Source organism: Oxyura jamaicensis, chromosome 4 (assembly GCF_011077185.1).
Source record: "Oxyura jamaicensis isolate SHBP4307 breed ruddy duck chromosome 4, BPBGC_Ojam_1.0, whole genome shotgun sequence".
NCBI classification, from domain to species: domain Eukaryota; kingdom Metazoa; phylum Chordata; class Aves; order Anseriformes; family Anatidae; genus Oxyura; species Oxyura jamaicensis.
Window position 1 is genome coordinate 31,202,883 of NC_048896.1, and position 25,958 is coordinate 31,228,840.

A 25,958-nucleotide genomic window follows, 5' to 3' on the forward strand; every position below is an offset into this window, starting at 1 on the left:
ATTCTGCCTAAGAATACATAAAACAAAAATAAAGGCTGTCCACACTGTTAGAAATATTCAGAAAAAGAGTAGCAGCGTAGTGTAAATATTTAAAGTCTTTTGGGAAATGTATGTATAGCAAATTATATTAGGACTTAATCAGTCATCAAATTTTGTGACTTATAAACTATGACTTTATTTTAATTATCAAAATCCCCAGATTTTAGAGCACTGAAATTACCAGATTCATGCTTCAGAGAAGCTACCAAGCCAAATTATAAGATTATCAAATGTACAGCTTGAGAATGTTACTTGTCCAGCCTAGATAGCCTGGCAAGCCCCTGCACTAACTTCTGCCATGGGCACCTTGGGTTTCAGTGCTGCCTTAAGACATAAGAAGCAAACATTCTTAATAGACCATAAGTTCTCTTAAGAATGTATACTACTTGACATAAACAACAGCCTCTACTCAGACAGGACAAGATAGTAAAAGATAAAGGAGTGCAATTAAGCTATGATGAACTTCTACTATTGCAATAAATGGTTGCGTTGGGCACTGAAAATTAACCATCACACTACAGAACACACACTGTATCTAAAAGAAAGCCCATTAAAAATGAGTGTTAAGAAAGAATACCCATATTATTTACCTTCCATTCTTTCAAATTGTGCCCTGTAAATATTTGTTCCACTTGAAATACCCTCGTTTCAGTTTCTAATGCTGTCCCTAAGTTACCTCTGCATTCTCCTGAATTAATAGACTAGTCTATTCCTTTCCCAGGTTCTGCTGCTGGTTCCTTCCAAAGTATTAAAACCAACAACTTTGCAAATATCCATCTTCTCTTTGCCCTCCCTAGATCACCACCAGTTTGCACGGAAATACAAAGCTTTCCATACAAATTTGAACACCCACACCCTTGCAGTAGTTTAGTACCTCTCATCACCTTTCCAAATACTTCAACATTCATCTTGTAATGTAATGTCTAAGACAAAGCACAACACTCCTGGCATTTAAGCGCTGTTATACTATCTTTGGCTATGCTTAATACGCAAGAAACTTACAAGAGTTTGTGCCTTTAAAATCACACCATCTCTTCTTATTATGGAAAACCATCAAATTTCATGTCATGTTTTACAAATTCTACTTGCCCAAACAGAGGTGATCCCATCCAGACTCAAATTCATACAGCTGTCCATTCAGATCACCTTCTATCAACTATGGAACAAAAATTATTCTTCTATTACCTATTTCATCATTCTACAACAGACTGCCAATATTACCAACTTTAGGCAGAGTAAAGAGCTTATGCTTCAGCTCTAAAATTCTTTGCCAGGTTCCTGGAAAAAAACAACCACATTTACTAAGTGCGAGTTATGTTTTGGAAAAACCTTTTCATTCCCACCTCTGAATCTCCCAAACACTTCCTTGTTTATCTCCCTATTCAGTATTTGCAAATGTTTTCAATGTCTGAAGGTCAAATTTGTAGATCCTTTTGGTTATGTAATCTATGACTACTTTTTACGTGCACAGTATATTCATTAGTGACTTAGAAACTACGACTTTATTTCAAGTATGGCAATCTCTCATCTGCCCAGTATATTTAGATGAACGATATGTGTTCTCTATTTGCTTTGACTGTTTTACAGTATTTTTTAAATTATGTTTCAAAATGTTATTCTTCCAAATAAGTTAGTGATCAAATATTATAAAAATAAACTTGCAACAGCTTCCCAGAAGCAACCTCTATATTTGCCATGATTCTTTCCTGATATTCCTAACATGTCTGGCTGTATCCCATAGTGCTCTTGCACTTCCTATTTGTGATTTTTTTTTTTCTCAGGGGTGTGAAAGCGATCTGTCTTCACATTTCTCCATTCCACTTTTCATTGGTAATGTTGACACTTTTCAATAACATGAAAAGGATTACATCTTTCATGTGTTTCTTTACCTTCATCACTTTAGTTTCACTAAATACTGATCTTCTTCCAAGCTATTTGCAGCTATTTTTAGACTGTTTTACTTGTGTTTTTCCTATTTTGTTCTATGAATCATTTGTCCAGTCACCTAGAGGATACTTTCACATATGCAAAAAAAAAATTAGCTGAGGAAAGCAGACAACAGAAAGTTGGAATTACTGTTACTACACTAGTTAAGATTATATTAAACTTTTCAGGTTTGGTGTTTTTGTTTGTTGTTGCTGTTGTTGTTTTTAATTTTTACTTTTCCCCTCACATATATACTGCTGTGGTGCAGCTTTTGCATCTGCTGAGTAGGTGCCTTGATGCACCAATCAACCCCCTTCTAGGGGGGAATGGTTCTGAACAGAGTTACATGCTGCCAGACCTGATAAAACCTGTTGCCCTCTAAAGCCACGAGCCTGCTCACTGGAAGCAGATATTATACCAATCATTCTGTGGGGAATTAAATGGCTTGGAGACACTTTACTGGCAGAACAACATTTCTGCTATCTTTCACTGTAACTGGATGAAGGACTTGTTTTAAAGTTTAGGTTACACAGTGATGTGCGTTTAGGTCCGATTTCAGGTCTTTAATCCCCTTGTGGGGTGCTGTAAAGTTTATTATTACAGTGCTATATATGTACTGTAAAACCTAGGGCTATTTGATCAATGCTTCCTTCTAAAAGAGAAAAGTCTTGAAAAAGATTTGGTACCACTGTAAGACAACTTGAAGCTTGGCTGGGGGACCAGAAGAATGACTGAACACCATTGCAAAGTCTCAGGTGATCTAACACACTCTGTGAGGAGACAAGAATTCTCCAAACTGCTCCAAACTGGAAGCGAGGCTTGGATGAAATTTGTTTAATGTTTCTCCTTATCCTATACAATGAACATATGAAAGAGCATGGACACCACTGGGAAGTCAACCTAGCTCAAAGGAGAAGAGTACAGTAGTGGCAAGTAAACCACTGGTTTGCTACAGAGGAGACCTGCAATATTAAGATAGAAGGGAATGCCATCATCCTCATGAGAAATGGCTACAGGTATCACAGTATTTATCTGCAAATCCATACTACAAAGAACCTGTGCGCTATCAAATATGCTAATCCATTTATTCTGTGTAACTGGAAACAATCTCTTTAATGGTTCACTTTTTTACTTCCTATTTTCTGTAGAACATACATTAAACATACTCTAAGAGAACCTGCAATTCTAGTGCGTGAAGAAACAGTGGGATTACAATGAGAATTTACTCCTTTGTCTTTAAAGCCAGGGCTTCAGGGAAAACTCAGTGTTAAACAGGAATATTTTCAAGTGCTTTTCAGAGTTGATTCAGATACCTTTGCTGCCAATTCACCCAGAATATCAGCAGAACCTGACTCCTAAATCCTCTAGTCAGATTTGAAAATAAACCTTAAACGCTAATATATATAGTCCAAAGCTGGAGTCAGAATAGAAAGAGTACCATTACTTTTTCCAAACAGACTGTAGCCTGTGATGGCAATTGTGTTATGTAAGAGCAGAACAATTTTAGCAGGAGATTTCTCTGTTCTTTTGCTTTTTGCTGAAGTTATTTTTATTTTCCTCCTCAACTCCAAATTTTCACTAAAGATACTATTGTACCATCAGTACGTTCCCTACACACCCCTGCAGAGAACTAGTAAGATTGATCGATGCTTCTAAGTTATTCTGAAGACGTGGAGTACAAGGTGGGTCACGTGTATTATTAAGCAACAGATCTGAAGCAATTCAGCCTAAAGAAACAAACTTAACAAGAGCATATCAGCAAGAAAAGTATTAACACTGCCATGAAAAGGACAAAGAGAACCCTGATGAAATTATATTTAAATGTGCTGACATAAGTATAACAATTCTACATGACTATCAGGGAAAATTATTTTGTGGTAGCAATTATTACTTAAATAAACATTAAGGACACAGATTTATACTAAACAGAACGTTTGAGTGTATATTATTATTATATCAATAAAAGTATACAGCATCATTTGCAATAAGTAGTAACAACAAAAAAAACTCCATCATGGATGTGAAAAATCCACATTTTGTGAGGATGCAAATAGCTTTATATGAATATCCACTGGTCATACCGGAATGTATTTGATATTATTGTCACATTCAAAGCACTAAAATATACTACTGTGCCAAATAGATTCGAGATAATGTGAAAATAAATTATGTTAGTTTTAAAGCAAAGTCCTTCAGTTTTTATTTTCTATCTACGAATGTAATCTACTTCAGACACTTAATATGAAATAAGACATTTCCTGCACGAAAATGGCATAGAAACAGTAATAACCTTTTAAAAAAATGCTAAAGGTACAACAGAAGTCAAGTAAAAGACACAGTAGAAACTTAGATACTGTCTGGTTCTTAAGACACAAATGTAGCTTAAGATCAATGGGATTCTGAAAGCGCAATGGTATGCCCACACACCACGAGTTAATAGTATCAGAACAAAGTCTACAGTAGTCAGCATGAATCAATTTAGTCTTAGAACTGTTATACTGCAACCCTATTTCTTTCTGTACGCCACACAATCCTGTAGCTACTGCAAAAGAAATCCTATGACATTCTTCATATTGCTTGTCTACTACCAAGGGTAATAAAAAGAGACAGAAGTTAGAAAACTGCCACTTCCTTCACAGCCCGTGGAGCCTACTGAGGACCTTGAAATTTGAAAATAATAGGTGGACACAAAATAAAAGGGACAGAACTTTAAAGCAACTGCCTGTCAGCTTCAGAGACCAGGCAACTGTGAGCTATTTAGGCGTACTTGCCAGGATGCAGAGGTTGCCCTACAGGTTCCTATGTGGAGTGCACAGTAACAGGGCCTTCATGCAGTAAAGCCATCTCTGAAACAGTTTAAGAAATTACATAGTAAGCCTAAGCATAGCTAAGTACCTTATACAACATATTTTTGGGTTGGCACTTATGTACTGCTAATAATCCTAAAGCCTAACCTGATATTCACATATGCAAGATTATAAAGTGTTCTGTTTTATCTGCCTCAGTTCTCATACCAGGACTAGCTCACTGTGTTTGTCTTTCTATGCCAAAACTTTAAAGTAACACAGAAAGAAAACAAACAAACATTAGAGTTGGCTGGTAAGTATATAAAGCAATGTTAAAAGAGCAAATTTTATTTTATCTACAAAACCTCAGCATTTTGAGGAACTACTAGCAGTTCTAATACACAGCAAATATCTGTGTGCAATTTTTTTCTTGGTTTGCCTCAGTTTCATGACAGGGATAATTTACCTTTCACAGACAAGAGGCCTGGACTCATTCAGGACTGGACCCAGGGATGAGCATGGCTGCCGAGGCGGTGGCGCTATCGGAATAGCGGAATCCAGGGAACTTGTCTTCCGATGTTGCGTCTCCTGCGCTAGCCCAGAGACCTCACAGTCGGTGGGACAGGATCCAGCTTTGCTGTGACCACCTGCTGACGGAAGCTCTGGCCCAACTGCACCTTGCAAGGCTAACTCTGCAGCTGCTTGCTCGACCTCCAGAGTTGGTGATGCTGGAGGTGACAAGCGGGGCTTGCGTTTGGTGGATGCTCCAGAAAGCAGCTTCAGCAACCCCTTTTTTTCTTTCTGTGAACAAAAAGCTTCATTTTAGAACAAAGGCATTCCACAGAGAGTTGAACACTTCCTTCTTACAGATGTCACCTTGATCAGAGAGGACTCAAATTATGAGGAAATGTTTGATATTGTACAAATTATTACAAGAGTTAATTATGAAAATTATAAAAGAGAAAGATAATTATTAGAATTCTAAAGAGAAACACAGTAGCTCATTTAGACCATAAATATGCTAAGCCCTTTTGCTTAGTTAAGATAAGTTAAGGCTCACTTTAAAACGTCAATGGCACTGGCCCAAAAGGTTGTCTAGAAAAAGGAGTGAGGAGCTAGATTCCCACAAAGGGAATTTAAGAAGTAAACATTTAGTTAACAGGGAAGTTTCTAGGAAGGAATAAAGAATCATTTCAAACCAACCAGGGAGAAAAGTCTGCCCTGGAGGCCGCTGTTTAGATAAGTGTCTTTTATTTACCCTCCCTCAGTAAGGGAAGACCTTCATGATTTAGCAGAAATTTGCCACAAGGGGAATGTATTGTGTTTTCCTGTTCTGCTAGAGGGGAGAATTGTAAACATTCTTTTTGCTTGTCCAGACAGGAATCTCTGAAGACTAAGACTTACCCTAAAGAGAATTATTTAAGTAGCTTTTGTGTTTGTCTTTTTTTTTTTTTTTTTTTTTTAAGGGGTGTGTCAGTGATCTTCTTACCAACCCTTTGACTAAGTGAATTTAGTGCTTATGAGAGGTGCCAGATAGTAAGCCCTGAAGACAACAATAAGATATTTAACCACAGAAAGAGAAAAGCTAAGCAATATGAGATTTTTATTATAGCTTGGAATACAGTGGAATTGGTGAACTGTGAATGAAAAATCCTGTCTTTCTTCCAAGTCCCTAAGAAATTAAAGCTATTTCAGGAAAGAACTGCTGTCTACAAAATAGGAAATAAATAGAGAAACTCAAAGAAATTAACACGGTCCGAATACGTTAGCATCTTCAACCTTAAACTCTAAATCTATTTTCTGAAAGTCCTGCCTAAAGGCACCTTGGTCTGGATTCAGTGGTTACAGCTAAATCCATTAAAAAAAAAAAAAAAAAGTTCTAGGTTCCTCCATTCAACAATAATCAGCAAAAATAATTAAGAAGTGGGTGAGATTACTGTTACAAACCTATGATTAAAACCTTCAAAAACTTCATTAAGGTGTGCATGTGGGTGAAAAATAGCAAGGTAATGTCTAAAACATTTGAGATCTAAAGGAAACTGTCAAAAACAGAAAAAAAAAAAAAAAAAAGATTCCAAATACACCACAACTGTAAAAGAAAGCCACTCAGAAATTTTGGAGAAATGTTTCTGCCAACAATGTAACGTAATGACATGGTTTGTTGGACAGTGAAAATGAGTTCAGACAGAGAAAAGTACCTTAAATGGAAGGAAGCGAAATGGAATCACTAGAAACTCTACTGACCTCTATTTACAGAAGATACTTATGTGATTGATATTGCAGCTCAGTTTTTTGTCTTTGTGCAATAAGCATTCCTTGTAACGTTTTTCATAATCTGTGTCTACTTAGTAAGACAAATGTTGTAATACTATAAGTAAAATTAATGTTTCATAATTGAATTTTTCCACTTACTTATACAACCTAAAGGAATACTTGTTTTTACTAAATATGAATTTCATTTTGTTAGACCAAACTTCTTATGTTCCTATATTTTTTCTTTTCATTTTTTCTTACTCTTCTTTTTTTTTTTTCTCCACTACCAGGATAGTATACCAGTTTAGAGATTCTGACTGATAACAGTTACTGACCATGTAACTTTCTAAAGCACCCAGCAATCTGGTCACAGTTCCGGAAAACAAAATATTTAAAATTTCAAGAGACAGTCTAATAGCTCTTCTGAACCTTACCAGTTCACCTTTTTTCACCACCAGAGGCATGAATTTGCTACCCAATTTTAACCCTTCTCCAAGGTCTGCTCTGTATTTTATCCCTCCTAATTATGGAATGGCCATGAATAGGCTTGCTGTAGTCACAAAATGGCTGCTTGTGATTCAGGCTCAGCCTTGTAAATTTACAGCGCTCCAACTCAGCAAATTTAAGAAATAAATACAGATTTCTCAAAAGTTTGCATGATAAAAATTGGAGAATGCCAGGAAGTGATTTGAATCTCTACCCACCTTGCCATCCTTGTCTGCTTTACTGACAGCAGCACTTCCACCAGCTGCTAAAGCACTCTCTGGAGATGCAGGAGCTCCAGGGTGAGTGTTTACAGTTCTCCCACTAATATCTCCCTCCAACGATGAAGCAGCAACGCTGGGAGAATTCAAAGAAGCTGCTGCACATGCCAGAGGGATGGCTGAGCGGTTCACATTCACAGCTGTGACATAAGCAGCAGTATTTGGAAGCTGGGGCTGGAGCTGCTGGGAGGCAACGGAGTGGTGGGGAATGATCACAGCTGCAGGAATAAGGCATGTTGGACTCTGTGCTTGTATGGGTGTGACTGCTGCCGTAGGTCTTTCTTGATTGTGTGCAGCAACTAGAACAAAAAAATAATACGTAAGAGAGTTCATCTTTTCATAAGGCACACAGAAAGTGAGGTACTGTCACTGTGTTATAACTAGTCAATTATAAGAAGCTTCCTTCCTACCTGTGCCAATTCCGTTTATACTACTATAATAACAACTTACACAGCATCCAATTTATCTCAGCATAATAAAGTGGCAGCATACGGCTGGTAACCTACTTGCACCAGTATGCAGCAGAAGATTAACATCACTGCAACTACTGTGGAGATAGCCAAGCTGCTAAGTAAAATGCTTCACATAAGAACAGAAATGCAAACATTACATTTTAGTTCACAAGAGCTAGTTAAATCCTGCCTGGAACTTGTTTGTTCCTTTTAATACCCTGTGTAGTTGTCAGGGCATATAAAACAATGTAGGAAGAAACACTCCTTATAGAAGCTGCTAAAAATATAATTGGATTGTTTTCCCTAAACTACTCACAAAATCACAACAGATTTAGTGGGTCTTTCAAACAATAAGTACAGTGGCAATTACTGCTGTGAGTGGTTTCTCTGAAAACGTAAGCTATTGTCTCTCGGGATGTTTAAATATAGGAACGGACTTACTCATACCCTCGTGAAATAAAAGCAACATTTACACTAGAAGTTGGAAAATAGCATAGGGATGAATATACTAACCTGGGCTGCAGCCTAGCTGCAAAGCACAGACCTCTGCTGAACTAATTTATCCTTTCCAAGAAACAACATTGCTGCCATAGTTATATGATCGACATTATACGCTTTAGATCATTAAAACAGGCTGAGTATCTCTGTACAATTGGGTGGCATGGAGCGCAGACATTTCACCCAAACAACACGAGGCAAAACGCCGCGTTCCGTTGCTGTACCGCCTCTTTCCTTCAAATACACTGAAGCAGAGTGTCTAGAGAGGGGTCATCTCTCTAGCTTGGTGAGCATACTTCTCAAATATATCAATTCACTTTGATTTTTCAAATACTAATTAGAATTCCAGTCTTCTTGTAACTGATATGCTGGCATCAAGCCTCTAGCACTCACTCTGTTCTGCTCTCTACTAATCCCCTTGGTATATTGTACCAACAGGGTATTAGAGAAGCCTGACACAATTCACAAATGGGATATAACAATACTACAGTAAGTATTATACCCAATTATAATCTCTGAGATAAGAAACACAAGTTGTGTCCTAAAAAGAAAGCACCACAAATTGCTATGTATATTTTCTGATCTGTAAGCTCTCCCCCTGTAGCAGACGTTTTCTAAGTACCATGAACATTTCAAAAAGGAAGAGTGCAGGCTTGCCTAAAGCCAACAGCAGCAAGCTTTTTAGTATATAAAAAAATCTAACTGTTAATGTTGCCTTTTGTTTTTGACATAAAGTCAGTTTTCTTACAAGTAGCTGCTACTCTTCAAGCTATGTCTGTAACTGCAGGCAAACAACAGAGTACAAGTATGGAATAGCTTTCTTGTTTTGTTTCCTGATCCCTGATGAAATCCATAGAAAAAGGCTTGAAGTTCCCCTGCTTTCACGTAGTTCATCTTTTAATGAAATAGGCAGAATATACACTACTTTTCCAGTTCCTATCAATCAAAGAATGCATACCCCTCAGTGCAGATGATGAAGAGCAACACCTCACTAAGATCATTTGAAGAAGGATCCTCAAAGTCCTTAGCTAAACTGAAAGTGAAGAACAGCCCTGCAAATGCAGCATTAGCCTGCGAATCCTCGCTGACAGAATAACACTCAGCAAGCAAAAGCTCGAGATGATCACATTTCAGATGCTGACTACACAGTTTTATGTAACATTTGCACATAAAGCAACCATTATTGTTCTGGTTCTAGTTAAACAGGCCATTACAAGAACAGATCCATATTTGTGACTGAACAGTACACCTGTACACTGAAATCCAACGTTAAGTTCCCTGTGAAGAGAGAGCAGCCCCTTTGAATTTTCCATTTGGGACCTGAAAAGTTGGTGGAAAGCACGTTGTCATGTTTTCCAGCTGAATGGAACTGTAAGAGCTTATTCATCTTGACAGAAGTGCAGAGATGCAAAGACAGAAAAGCCTCTGGAGCCCACAGGAACCTTCTTCTTTGTGCTGTCACTTGCAAACTTTTAGACAGCTCAAAAGAAGGATTTAAAGTAGGAACCACCTGTGCCTGAGAGGCAAAAATGTACAGATGTTTTGCTTGGTTTCTCTTACCAGCTGCCAATAGCACCTGGTGTGTTTTTGTTGTTGTTGTTTCTAATTTAAAGGTAAAGAACAAAGTGGTTACAAAGGACTATCGCATGTCTTCCAGCCTCATATCAGTCTGGAGGAAGACGGGCCAATTAAAGAAATAAAGCATCTAAAGACACATGCACATATTCTACCTCCAAAATCAAACCTGGTGCTGACATCTGAGCATGCATAAGGTGTTTTAGATAACACTGAAGGAAGAGTGGGCTAATTCACAGATATTGAGACCGTAAGAAATAATCATCCTTAATCTGGTAACAGATTATACCATTGGCATCTCATTTTCTCGCCTGCTCTGCCAATTAGGATGTAGTGATTTAAAAAAAAAAAAAAAAAGTTCCATTCATGACTCTTTCATCCAAGAGATCTTAGGGCCCAAATACAAGGCTGAAAGATGGAACACTGGGATAATTTGCAGTGGAGGTTTATGTTGCTGTGTTTTTTTTGTTTATTTGTTTGTTTTCCCTCCTCTTGAGGGCCCAGGAGCAACTGGAACAGATGATATTCCAGATGCATGGTATTTTCCTAGCCTGGCAAATCCACAGAGGAGCCCATAGATTTGGTAAACAAAAACTCTTGAAAGTACCAGTATCGATCTGTTTGGATCTGGGTTTAAGTAACAAGAAGGCATGTTTCACTATGATGCGGCCTGCCCCAGACAGTAAAGGCAGAGTTATACCTGTCAGAAATACTGAGTTTTATGACATAGATGGTACTTATCTTGAAGCTAGTCTAGTCTTAATGGTTTCAGAGTCAAAGCTGGAAAAAGTTAAAGCCAAGCATATAGAACAAACTGGAAAGCATAAAAACTAGTCCTCAGCCCTGGAAGAGAAGAACGAATGAATGCTAGAAGTCTTCAAAGATGTTAGGTGAGAATTTAAGAACGAATGCTAAATGAGAGCAATCTGTAGTTGTTACGCAGTTAGCACAAAAACATAAGCTATGACTCAGATGTTCTTATCACTTTTATTACTACATGAATTGCGTATTAGTCGGGAAGCTCAAAGAATGTCCTCATCCCAGATACTGATGGAAAAACAAAAATTTCCGCCTAAAATACCTGTATATAAGTTTCCAACAGTAGGAATACACATGTACACACAATTGCTTGGAGGAGAATAACAAAAGATTTATCAGTTCAGAGAGATATACTGGCATTTCAGAAAGCACTCAGCTTTATAAAATAAGAAAAAATATTTAAGAAAAACAGAAACGTATTTACACATATTCTGACTCAAGCCAGCTGCCCAGACAAACCCTATAGTTTGTTTACCACAAAGACACTACTGCAAATACAAAGTATTATTATTATTGTTTTACCTGTTCTAACTGCGTTGCGAGCCTGGTTGACTGTCATTTGTCCTGTCACGTGCATAAGGACCTTGGTTTGTGGACTAGTTTGGATATGTGCTGCGGAAACCACAGCTGTGGGTACTGTGCTGGAGTTCACTGCCACACCATTCCCCTGGAGCTTCTGAGATGTTCCACTAGCAGTGGAAGGGCTGACCATAGTTACCACTCGTCCTGTTTGGCCAGCAGTAGACATGGGAACTTTTGTTTGTGATGCACTTGTCACTGTCCTGCCAAAATTGAAAGCAAAACACTAAAACACAACTGAAAAATACGCTACTTACTGACACCTACAGCTTTTCCATTATTTAGTTTTAGGATTAGGACCTGAAACTAGACACCTAGGAACTATTTAGACACCTGTATGAAAACGTACCTTGTAACTGGAGCCACATAATTGCCAGGAAAAACACCAATCTTGCTTGTGTGCATGGAAGTTCCCTTGAACCAGCCATCTTGGCAGCGCTCAAATACCAAGAACATTTCTCCTTTCCGCAGTTCCAGTTCATCCTCCTTTCGAGGAGTGTAAGGGTATATAGCAATATATCTACAAGACAGGAAAGTAGATGTAATTGTTAAATCTAAAACCATTAAAAACATCACTTTTGTGTTTTTTTTTTGAGAGAGTTCAGAGTCAGAGATGAGAAGCCATGGCAGAAAGGGTTGTATGGCAGTTGATCAATCACACTGTTACAGTATTAAACCAGAAAGTTATGGTAGTAACAAGGGAAACAATGACCATTAAAAACACTGCAACATATAACACTTCCAATAAGATTGTCCATTTCCTTAATTAAGTTAGTGACCTCTAAATAGGTGATTAATGACACCAGATCCCATCAAAACCCACTCCTCTCTCACTACACTTCTAATCTCTTTCACTAGGTGACATGCCAACTTTTGGGAGGAGGAAATGGGGAGAAGGGGAAGGAAATTTTCTGTTAGTTGGGAATGAAAGATTGATCAGCATCAGAAATACTTATCAAATTGTGAAATTGGAATCTTCCCATACAACTGCAGTGTAAAAAATGACACTGGAATTGGAAGTCTATGGGTAAGTTAGCTAGCAGTTGTTCACCTTTTAAAGTTTCTTCACTTTTTTTTTTTTTTCCTGCAAAGCAACATTAATGTATAATATAGCACATATGAAATCATAGTGAAAATTGAGAAACACTTTTTTTTTTTTTTTGGTAAATATTAGTAGAAAACTGTGTCTGGATTTAAAGAGAGAAAAAAAATAGAACTGCAACTTTTGTATTTGCATACTGGAATATTCCTACGGAAGTCTTCAAATAACAATGCAGAGTGTCATATTAAAAAGTGATACATGGAGTTCTATTTTCTGCCACAATTTGAACATAAGAAAACTGTTGAAATTGTTTATATAAAAATGTTTATATAATTATGGACCCTGATCTACAGGAAATGGCATTCTAATATATCACATTTTCTCAAAAAGAAAGTATTTTTCATAAGATGCAGCCAATCAGGGTAGATGGGTAGAATATCCCATTTTGGAAAAGGATCCACAGTTACTTGCAGTGCTAGTCTTTCCCACTCCCCTTGTTACCCCAGGGGTAGAAAGGAGGCTTTATAAAACGTTCTCTGGTCAAAATTGTCTTTTACACACAGTAACGATAGCATTAACTGTCTGCTTATCTACTTTGTACTGTATTTGTATTCTTTGTTGTTTACCCAAGAATCTTTGCATTACCTGCAAAAATGCTTTAAAGGCAATATAGGTATATAGTAAAGCAAGTCCAAAATATGCTTTAACAGCTACACATAACACGTTGGCAACAAAAGGCTTCACTAGCACATGATCTACAAAGCCACATGCTGAACCTCTATGGGAAAGCAACTGATGTGCCTTAACTGGTGTTCATTAACTTCCCTTTTAGTTAAATCATTACAAATTTCATTAGTATCCTCTTATAGAGCAACCCTTTGAAGATGGAGGATTGGAATAAATGAGATGGGAACTTGATTAACTGCACTAAGCACAATGATCCATAAGAAGCAGTGTTTTTTAACAACATCGTGTTTTTCGCTCAACATCGAAGAAACAGCCCAAACCCAGATGCACCTGCTGTACAAGATGGGTGCTCTTTTGGAGTGGGAGGAAACCTGGTGGGAAGACAAAAAAAAACAGAGAACAAAAGCAGCCCTTGCATTATTCAAATGTGTCCAATTACGTGGTTCAACCACTCCTGATTTTTATTTTGTCTTTTCTTTCTTATTCTCCAAACTGCACACAAAGAAGCTTCCGAGAAGAAAGATGTTGTCAGAAGCACGTTAATACACAAAATATTTTCACCCAGAAGGATGATGCACATTTGCTTGTACAAGTGTGAAGACATAATGCTAACTAGCAGCTTTCTGCCTTCATTCCAAATTGACACCCACTAATTAACTGAACTGTAGAAACCTCAGTCAAATTTCAATCGCATCTCAGACAAGCAGACTGACAATGACATGCTAATATAACAGTTTAAATGAGATACAGCATTTCTATGTTTTGGCATAAGTTATTCCATATGAGAATAGCCTTTTCATTCCACGCATAACAGAAAACATTGAATAAATTCACTCCTGTGTTTGCCACTTGCGAGTTACACAGTCTTCATCACTGACTCAAAGATTCATTCATCTTTGACACGATAAACATTTTATATTTTTGAAGTGAGTGTTTCCTATACACAGTTAGAGCTGATGATATTTATTTAAGGCATAAATAACCCTCAGTACAAAGGCCATTTGAGGATATCACCTTTATGCATGCCTTGTTTTTGTTCTAAGTTGCACGCGTGGTTTCCCGGGAATTTTAGCAGAACATAGCCAGCTGGCACAAAGTAAGTACAAATGAAGTTATTGATCTTGTTGCATTGTTCTGATTGGCAAAAAGTTTCAATTTTACTTACACACTTGGACGAGTTTGTGGTCGTAAATGTGCCATTTGGTCAGCTGATCCTGATGTCGGCCTTTGTATTACACCTGTAGACTGAGGTCCAGAGGAAGCTGATGCAATGATTGCAGCAGACAAGAGAGGTGGTGGTGGAAGTGGGGGATTCATATTCTGTTTTTTTGAGGGAAAAAAAAATAGCAACAGATGATCAATATTGTTTGATGAGTTGAATCGGCTGAAAGAGAAGTACTATATGCTAAGAAAATAAACAAAAAAAAAAAAAAGCTAGAGTTCAGTATTCCATTACTTACTGGTAAAACGTAACTGGAGAGTTAGGTTTGTTTGTATTACACTTTCTGCATTTAAAAATCTTGGTCTTGGCAGCTAATTAAGCAAATGACAAGCAATTTCTCAGCAGAGGAAAAACAGAAAGCATTGTTTCTAATTATAACATCTTTAGGATAGGACTCAAAAAAAATGCAAAAGCCTTCCAGGAGGTAGATTTTAACATCCTACTGCTGACTGTACTTCAAAACATGATTGTTTTTGTAACCTGAAGCTGAAACATAATATGCCATTCAGCAGTAGTGCACCCAAAACCACCCCCTTCTGGGGAAAATTTTCTTTTGATGTATGGGTAACAAAAAGCAAGCACAATATGAGACCATAGCCACTGAGCTATTGTTACCACTTTCGCCTATTCTTCTAGTTTAAAGAGTTAGCTTTTGAAATTCAGTATTATCGAGATTGGTAATCTTTAACAAACACCCGAGTAAAAAGGCACAGTTCTTTACAGGCAGATCCTAAGGGGGGTCCTGCCTACAGGATTCTATGCCTTTTGAGGCTCAATGGAGCAATTGTTACCTTCTGTTCCATAAAGCCTTAGACAATTCTTTAGGACTTCGCGTACCAACACTCCTGGGAAAAGTCTCTCACAAAAGGAGAACTTTTCTTCCCCCCTCTCCAAAAATAATTATTTGTGTTACAACAAACAGAAAAAAAAAAAAAAAGAGAGTAATAAAAAACTCAAACATTTCAAAAAGTGAAATAGAATTCATTTCATACATGATCTTTGACTTAAAACAACCCTTTAATACTGAAGCAAAACTCTGAATAATGCCACTTTAGATCTTAAAAAAAAAAACATATAAGAATATAAATTACCAAAATGTACTGAAGCATTGCCTGGCTCATCCAGTACATCAGCATATAAATGCACAGCACTACATTATTGCTTTGGAAAAATATAATTGAAAGTAATTTTAATTCCCCTCAAACAGCCTACTTCTAAAGTTTGTTGTTTTTCTAAACAAAAATCTCTAGGCAAAGGAGTTCTGCACTGTGGGATTATTACCTCACTGCATTTTGAGAGCGTTAATAAAAAGATGATTCTCTGAACTAGTCTTACTTGTCAAGACACAGTGAAGTACTAAATTATTAAAAGGAACAAAATCTAGAGAAAACCGATTATCTCTTACAGCAAGCATAATTTCACAGTCAAACTTCATATGCTTAATTAGATCTGAACAGCAATATAAATTGCATAGTTTTTCTTTATTAATTTTTCTAATCATGCTTTTTTTAAAAAAAATCAAACAGATCAACTGTATTCAATACAAAGCAGACACGACCTGCTCATGAAGCATAACTGTGAGCTTTCATACTAACTTAGTTAGTTACATGAACTGTGTATGCATTTGCTTTATATTCTAGATCCCCAACCATTCAACAATATTGTAAAAATATCTTAAACATCCATACTGAAATACTAACTTTGCTCTTTCAACTGCTTTCCAGCCAAGTTAATTCCCTCTCCCCCGTCAGCTTCAACAAATGCCTTGGATGAATCCAGGCTGAATGTGAGCACCTTTTAGGCAAATGGTCTATAGAATATAAATTCAAACCCATTTTTAGGAATCTAGATTTCCTTATACATGGGGAACATGTAAATTCACATTAGAGATGACTAGCTGGAAATCTTTAAACTTATTCATGCCCAATATCAAGGTGTCAATATTTCACACTTCCTGTATCTCTAAACATATATATACTGGGCATTGTATTGATCTGACCACACAATGTACATAGATTTTTTAGCTGCAATAAAGGCATCTTCCCGGCTTTATTTTATTTTACTCCATTCAGGTTCTGCTCCCCTTCCCGTGTCTATCACTATGGTAATGAAACCTGCAGTGAGCTGCAGCCCAATTAAACTCCAGAAGATTGGCAAGTACTTAGAAATCCAAACAAACTACCTGATAGGCTTTAAAAGACAACTGCTCCTCGGTTTGCACTGCTACAACTTAATAAAACAGCCCCAAATGCTCTAGCTAAATTTTCAATACGTTTTCTGGCATCTATCTATTTTTGTAGCTATTGAGAAACACATCTACCTCTGCAGCGCAAGCTGGCTTTGATGGTTTCCATATTCAACATTTTGTGAAAAAATATATGCAAACCCCCCTGTGATTTAATAAAATATACTTATCAAAATAAAGTATTTTTATTTCAAGCAGCTGAGTGGGAAAAAATTGAAACTTTCTGCAACTACTCTTCAGACAGCAGATGTATTTTCAGCATAAAACAGCATCTTAAACATATCTCTGAAATGCAATGAGAGTTTTTTAATTGAAAGGTGGAACATTATACTTAATTTGATACTCAATTTGATACTTAATTTATGTAAAAATTTAAAATAGTACTTATAACTGTGCTCTAGAAACTCATATGTATCACTAAGTTGAAATATAATTAGCCTTCATCCCTATATCAGTCAACTGAAGACCAATAATCAGCTCACGCGAAGAACAAAAAAAGGCACAGCAGTAGAAAAAAAGCATTAATTAACTGTCAGTCCCACAAGGTCTAGGAAAAAATATACGACTTGCAAAATCCCCTGAGGGCTAACAAATTAAGGCTCATATTTAACAAAATTCTTAAACTATAAATATACGTTATCAAGAGCAGGCCTCTCATACAAAACCTCATCATTTCTTTCAGCTGCTTCCTCTTACCTACAGAAGTTAATTTGAATTATTGTTGGTTAAAACTCAGACAGTTCTTATTTAAACCTCCTCCTGACTTACTTACACTATTGAATCAGCTGGAACAACATGAAAGAGAGTTAAAAGTCATCAGTATACTCTAACCCTCACAGCTTGTGCCTCATACTAATATATCAGACTACCTCATATACTTGAACATAGAAGGGTAATTTTTTTGTGTGTGTAGACAAGAGCACAAACAGGACTAGAACAACCAGGGATTTTTTAAATTTTGGAACCTTCCGCATGTAAGCTAATGTAAACCATCCAAATATAGACCACTTGTTTTTGCTAGTTAAGTGCACATATCATGACACCATTTCAAAGTCAACATATTCAATCTAAAAAAGTAGAAATATGGATATCTGGGTCAACTACAGTCCAAAAACTTCTTGAGAGGATGTAAAAAGCAGAATGAAAGGATGGTAAGCTATCAGTTGGTGATGCATTCTGTTTCTCTTCTGCTGCTTGTGAATGCAACTCTAACTTTGCTGTAGTACATTTCAGTTCTGTTTTTCCCATATCACAGCTCAAATCACATACTTCCTTTAACATTTTTTTCAGCATAATCTATGGCAACTAGATCTCCTCCATTAGTTAACTGCCTTATAAATTACATCCAAGAACTTCCTCCAATGTAAATGAGACTTAATTGTACATGCATATTTTCGCCCAACAACTACTGAACTTGACATCTGCTATTTATATTTATAAAGAACGTCAAATATACCAAGCACCTACAAAGTTCAAAAATGCCAGTTGCCAAGAAGAGAAGACCAATTCTTTGCCCCTGTTAAGGGCAAAGCTGTGGTTTGAAGTCCCAGAGAACACTAAGTGATAGTATCACAATCAAAAGCTTCAGCTGTGAGAAGTTTGTCTCAGTTCATAGCTTCTTCAATTTCAAAGAATCAAACCTCAAAACACAAAAGAAGAATTCATGCTGCTGGCTAAAGAACTCGTTTAAAGAACTGCTGCTGTAAAACAGAACTTCTAAAGAAATTATCCCAGGTTTTCTCAATGCAAATAAAAATTTGCTTATGTGACACAAGCAGCAGATGGTGTATATGGCCATCTGACAAAAAAATCATCATTCCTAATTCTTATTGATTCTTCTCCCTTAATCTGAATTTGGCATCAAGTAAAAGGTAGTATTGAATGGCTTGCTCTCAAAGAACAGTTACTTTAAATAGTGCTATAAATGCCAGAACGATTGACAGGAAGAAGATCCAATTAAATCATATTCATGCTAAAGAGAAACTCTCCCCATTCCATCCCAACTCTCTTGCATTTGCATAGTACTCAGAAATGAAAAGCTAAAGGGATAGCTTTGAGAAATGCGAGAGCTTTTATTTAAAAAAAAGCAAAAAATACAAAAGCAAAAGGGCTCAAGCTAACCACTGGCATATTGTATCATACAGCACAATTGTTCTGTGGCTTAACATTAAGGCTGAGGATGTCAGGGAGGGTATTTCTAGAGGGAAAAAAAATCTAGAGAGAAAAGAACATCACCTTCTCTCTTGACTTATCAGAGCTGTTTTGCAGATTTCTAAAATTAAAACAAGTTTATGAAGCAAGTGAAAAAGGGGAATTTAAAGACACACTTCACAGTCTGTGAGTACAAATTGCATCATCTAATATCATCTATAGTAAAAGAACATAGGAACCACCTAACTGTAGTCTGGGCTGCCAGCGCTAGCTTGTATTTTAGTCATGCTGAAAACAAGTCAAAAAGAAACAGAACATTAAGTACAGAAGGTTATTGACTTTTAAAGAGCGTAGCAGAGAATAATTCAGATTCTCAATGGGAATTATATGCCTAATTGGAAACATAACCAAGAACCTGGTTATCACAAAGAGAAAGTATCACTCCAGGATACAGGACAATCATGTGGCAAAGTTTCAGTCCATGTTGCATTTAGCACTGTAATTTCATCCCTATGGGTACTGATGGTGAGATTGCTTTTGAACAAGCTTATGCAACTAAAGCACCCGAGGTGCTTTAATGACTGCACCAACACCAAAATAAAGTATTCTTCTGTGCTGGCATCAAAGAAAGAACTACTGATTCTTAATAATAAGCAAAACTGTTTGTTATTAAAAGGAAGAAAAAAAAAACTTCTGATAGAACTTTGAAATTATGCTTTGAATTCTGCTTAACTCATCCTCTCCAAAACTGAGTATCTTGGCCACAAATCAAATCAATACTTGATGTTTGCAGCAAATACATTAACTAGACTTGTATTTTGCCTAACAGCACAGATGATATCAACAGTTATTTTGTTTGCTCAGTGCTCGAAGGTATTTTCTGAAGGACAGGATGAAAGAAATCTGAAAGATTACATGAGCCAGTACGTAAGCAGCTAATTGTTTCCAGTATTAGACGTACACCTCATACAAGAAAAGGATTTGGGGGTCCTGGTGGACACCAAGTTGAACATGAGTCAGAAGTGTGCCCTTGCAGCAAAGAAGGCTAATGGTACCTTGGGCTGCATGAGGAGAAGCACTGCATGCATGTCACAGGAGGTGATCCTGCCCCTCTGTTCAGCACTGGCCACACACGAACATACTAAAGTGAGTCCAGCAAAGGACCACAAAGATAATTAAGGGACTGGTGCATCTCTCTTATGACAGAAGGCTGAGACAGCTGGGACTGTTCAACCTAAAGAGAAGGCTCAGGAGGGACCTTATCAGTGTATATAAGGGAGCATACAACAAAGATGAAGCCAGGTGGTGCCCAGTGACAGGATCAGAAGCAGTGGGGACAAACTTGAAACATAGAAGGCTCCATCTCAACATCAGGATTTTTTTTTTTCTCTATGAAGGTGACTGAGCACTGGATCAGGTTGCCCTGTGAGGTTGAGGAATCCTTGGAGATCTTCAAAATCTATCTGGATACGTTCCTGGGCAACCTGCTTGAGCAGGGGGTTTGGACCAGATGACCTCCAGAGGTCCCTTCCAAGCTCAATCATTCTGTGGCATTAAAATACAAGTCTAAGGAGATTATTAATTGGTTCCAGAATAACTTTAACAGTAAAATTGCACACAGATGATGTACAGACTGAAGGAGTGATAAACAATAAAAGGACAAAGAATTGCTACAGCACAACCTGGATTACGCAGTAAAACAGGCACAAGCATACTGGCTGCATACTTGTCAAGAAGGTCATCCATCTGAAGAACGTAAGTGGTGAAATATATTTACTTGGATGAGAGCAATTACTGTATCACTAATGACAACAAAATATTGTGGGATCATCATGGATATGTAGCTGAACAAACACTTGGTGCCACACTCAATCCATGCATGGAAATTCTTAAGATAGGAACTATCAGACTACTGGGATAAAAGTGAATAGTGATAGTCACACTATCAATATTCTCACCAATTAAAATGATCGTGTGGAACTGTACCTAGTTCTGGAATGCACTTACCATGCCAGAAGGAAGTACTGGAAATAATTCAGAAACTAACAGCATTGTAAGTTGAAGGACTGAGAAATGTAACTTAAGAATTCCAAAGGAAGTGGTCAAAATGAAACCTCTCAGCTGTGACCAAGCCGCACCTAAGCCTTTAATTAAACAACAAAAAATTGATAGCAGAAGGCAGACAAATCTGCCTTTGATTTTACAGACAATTATGTAAAATGATTCAAGTGCTCAAAGTTGAAAACTAGCCTAGAGAAATTTAGCAGCAAGGCTAAGCATCATGTTTTACTTGCTTTAAAGACTGCAAGGATAATTAGACACCTAAACAAATCAAGCCTCAAGTCTTTTTTTTTTAAAAAAAAAAAAACTTTTTAATTTTTATTTAGAGGAGACTAACTAAAAATTATTTAACTGTGCTGCCCCTTGAAGGTTAAGGACGCTATTTTTGGACTTGAAATTAAGTATTAAATTTAGAGAATTCATATTATCAAACTAAGAATTAATGAAGTTCCCTTTGAAATCTGTGAAAACTGGCATCCACACTCCTGACTGCAGTTAAGGTCAGTCTTTGACAAGCACAGTATGATATAGGACATTCCAGAGCTTGTCCACCAAAAACACAGCACAACAAACATTCATTGTTTTTGGAATGAAATTCTGCACTTTTTGGAGACAATTTCTTTGTCCAAGGAAAGCAGCAGAGCAATGTATTCCTTCCCGTAAAAGATGACCATTTGCAATTTTTTCTGATTGATTTCAAAGAACCCAACCTAGACATGTCAGATACATCCACTATCTGACAAGGGTACACACAACTAAAATAAGCTTGTATAAAGAAAGCACAGTTTTGAAATTTCAGAGAATCTTGCTAGTAATGAGTTAAGGAAGACAAAAATACCTGGCAACCAAGGTCTAAGTTGATGTATTTTCTTCGTTTTTTTTTTTTGGTTGTTTTTTTCTCTCTTTCCTACTCATGCTGCAAAGAACTACTGTTCTTGAAGGATGTGTGTTTCTTGTGCTTACTACACTGAGGAAAGATGTAGAAATGGATATGGATTACAGGATTCAAGCATTATTTTATCAATAATATTTCTTCTGTAGTTCAATGTATACTCTTGTCTATCACACAGACGATCACCATAAACTCGTTTCAAATCAGTGAAAGAATCCAGTGAAATCTCTGGAACGAAAAGTGACTGTACAGACCAAAGATAAAAGGGAAGGAGGAGTTTTCTTCAAAGGTACTTACACCAAGGGCAGCTTGGTAGGTAACTTCCGATGGGAAGGTAAATGAAGGCCCTGTTGTGACTGGGCTGCTAGGCGGTGGAGTCACAATTAGCCCTGTAGTACCAATATGAACCTGTCAAAACAAAAAAAACAACACAACAGCAGGGTCAGTTCTGAATAGTTTGATGGGAGCTGTTTTGACACAGCTGTAAGCTTCATGGTCAAAATCATGTAACTTTAGAAATAATTTATGGTTACATACTCATGCAAACAACACTGGATCATAGCGCTAACCTTTTTTAAGCAAATTATTTTCTGATGCTTAAGAAACTTTGGAGATATATAGAACTACCAATGTGAAACACTTTTAATCATAATCATTTTCTTTTTTCCATAAAAGTCAGTCAGATCCCAAGGACATGCAAGTAAAACATATTTACTAGTTCATGTAAAGTAACTCCAAAATTTAATCTTTATGTGAAACAGACAATTGTTCACTAACTGCTGAAGTTTGTAATTAACGGCTTGAAAAAACATGAGACAACAAATAAATAAAGCCAGATAAATACCTCTTCTTATCACAGTCATATTAATGTGGTACATTTCTGGAATGTATGTAATTTTCATGTTGAATTTACCTTTTATTTGCATATGCTTTATTATTATCCAGTACTATATTCAATTTAAAAGAAAATGAAGAAATGAAGTCACTCTAGATTCTAAAATTTTACAATTTCTGATTTTTTAGATATTGAGAACTGTGAAAATAAGTTCAGAAGACCAAAAACATCTGCATTTTTAAGGAGTGTTTTATTCCCCCCTTAAAATGCTCTCCATGTTGGAAGATGAGCTTTTTGAAAGCATCTGTTAGTATTAATTACATGTAACAAATGATTTCGGGTAATATGATCAGAAGCCTTTATAGTTATGAAAAAAAAAATATAAAAAAATACGATTTATACTTAATTTCATGTAAATTACCTGAGAAGGGGCACTACAAGAAAGTCCCGTCAGCTCACTTATGCGGGCTGCTGCTGTTGGGTTGCTGGAGCTGATGAGGACGGGAGGACTAATTTCCATTGAGTGGCGATTCTGAGAAGACTGCGAAGACTTGCTGGACATCGTGAGGGAGGTAAAAGAGTGCCGTTTTTTGGTGTTTTTCTTTGTATCGGTGTGCTTTTGGACTGAATTGTTGTGGGCTGCCCCAGAGGTACCTTCTCCAGAGTCTACAGCAGAACCTGAGGGCTTATCCAATTCTATCAGCTGCTTGGCTGCTGTGTTAAACTACAAGAAAATATTCACACATTAATAATTAGTTATTAAGATAACTAATTGGCTGAAGATAGCCAAAATATATTTTCCTTTTATTCATTATAGCCAAATTTAAGTCATGCGATTTAAAAATGTGCCATACTGACCTACTCTAAAAATTACGGAGTTAGGTCTTTCACTATCAACTCAACATGCTTTGAGTCAGTTTGAGGTGGACTACCCATGAGAGGTAAAATTTCAGTTAAGAAAGGATGCTATACTCTGGTTCAAACAAGGATTAATTCAGCAATATCCACAGCCTGTGTTATCAAGAAGTCAGACTAAATCACAGAGGTCCCCTTTGACCTTACAATATAAAAAAAATGTATTACAAAACTTCTTGAACATTAATTTCATTTTAAGCCTTTTTTGTTGTTTATGACATCAGCCCAAACCTTTGCATGTGGGCTCCTAAAGACATTCCTGCTACCATTCTTTACTATTTATGCATATATGTCGAACATTATCAGCATTAAAATAACAAGCTTCCTAACTTCAGATTTAATGTAGTAGGACAGACTAGAGATCCAGCTGTATCTATTCGCTACCTGACAACAAGTAGACATACAAGCGAAGGACAGTATAAGAAGCAAAGAAACATTGACAGTGCTGTGGAAATACCTTCTCAGCTTAGAACAATCTGTAGCTTCTGAACTCTCTAATGCTGAGACGGTACCTTTGTGCCTAAAAGCCTAAAACAGGTCAGATTTTTTTAAGCATATCTGATGAATTCTTGCTCAAAATGACCTGTTCCTATTTGTTGGTTTGTTATAACAACATGATATAAAATACAAACAAATCCTTACCCTCTGACAATCAAGTATGGAATCCCACACATTTTCTTCTTTCAGTAAATCAATCAGAGAGGAAGAAAAATAAGCCTACATTTTCCACAGACCTTTTTTTTCCAGAAAAATCTTATTGATATTTTAGAGCTCCTGCAAATAATAGTCAGAACTCTCATTTATTCATGAGCTGATGTACCACCAGCACCAGTTTTCTGTACAAATTAATGTGTACCAATCAATATAAATACCATTACTTGATAATTGCAGCCAATTATGAAGGGAAAAAAACTATTTTCAATAACATTACAAAGAAAGAATGAAATTAGCGCCTGTGGAAACAGTATTTCTGTTCTTCAGCATGTTATTTCTTCTATTTATCTTAACCGCTTTTCCACAAGTCTTAAGACATCTACTATGCTTATAAGGAGTTTTAAAGAAGTATTTTAACCCAACAAAACTTTACTACACAAGTTACACGTTATTAATTGCGATAGTATCAATGTAGTATTGATCTAAGTGTGTCTCATGGAAATGTCGACAGTTTATACTCGTCCTCAGAGATCAGAAATATGTAACAAGTGTATAATATAAAGCGGTACAAAATAATACAGAATATGTATATACGCACATAGAAAATAAACACCACTTTTAAATGATGAGATCTGGAAGGAAATCGCACACACATACACAAGAAATAGACAAACAAGGATCACAATGGGAGTTCCTGAACAATGAGAAGCTGACATAACAACCTGCTAGGACATCAAAGCAGGAAAATTTAAATTATGAAAGGTCTTAAAGAGGAAAAAGAACCTACTATACAATGCAGTGGAAGAGGGACATAAAGGAGGATTTTAAAACAGATATGAAGATGAGAACACAGAAATGTTTCCTAAATCATCATCTTACTATTATTGGCCCTTTAAAATGCAACTGAGAAGATCAGAAAGAATGGTAAAGGACAATGTCAAAGTAGTAAACATTCCTAAGGAAAAATGTAGATACGAGATTTTCCTTGCACTGGACATGAATTATACAGACACAGTATTTTCGTACTATTTTTGTAGAACATAAGGTATCACCATGCAGCTTTCTCCAACTAATTTGCAAACCCATTATTTTGATCATTTGTTTTAAATTGTTAATTAAATTTTAAATTTAGAGCGTACATACTTTTGACAGACTAGTGAAAAGCAATTTTAACACAGACCACCTACAGCAAGTTGAAGGATATGAAACAAGTAGAAAATATGACCCAAAAAAGACTGTTCTACTTATTCTGTCAGCATCCTACCTTTCCCCATGGAAGAACTGGTAGCTTTTTCAAAGACTAATCATTTTATACATTTTGTACTTGCAGCCATTTTATTTTTCCAACTCTGACCGAAATTCTTCATGCCCTTCCTGAGAATTTGTGCATTCCACGTTGTCTTATACACTGGCCACAACCACTTCTGTTATTATCTATCTACTCTAACACCAATTTAACACTCTGTTCACAAATTATGTAGATCACAGAAAGAAAAACAGTACTCACTTCTATGAATCACCTAATCAGAAAAGCTAAAGGATCTCCCATGAGTGTGGGGAAAA

General features: G+C 36.7%; 1 protein-coding gene across 1 annotated transcript in view; it reads right to left on the bottom strand.

Moving 5' to 3' along the window:
- Positions 1-25,958, bottom strand: part of SH3RF1 (SH3 domain containing ring finger 1) — an 83,097-nt gene that overhangs the window by 3,712 nt on the left and 53,427 nt on the right. Inside the window, exons 5-11 of the mRNA XM_035326439.1 lie at positions 23,248-23,550; positions 22,289-22,399; positions 14,586-14,740; positions 12,041-12,211; positions 11,635-11,894; positions 7,709-8,067; positions 5,218-5,552 (exon numbers count right to left, since the gene is read on the bottom strand). Of these exons, the coding sequence (XP_035182330.1) occupies positions 5,218-5,552; positions 7,709-8,067; positions 11,635-11,894; positions 12,041-12,211; positions 14,586-14,740; positions 22,289-22,399; positions 23,248-23,550 (1,694 nt within the window). The remainder of the gene's footprint in view (positions 1-5,217; positions 5,553-7,708; positions 8,068-11,634; positions 11,895-12,040; positions 12,212-14,585; positions 14,741-22,288; positions 22,400-23,247; positions 23,551-25,958) is intronic.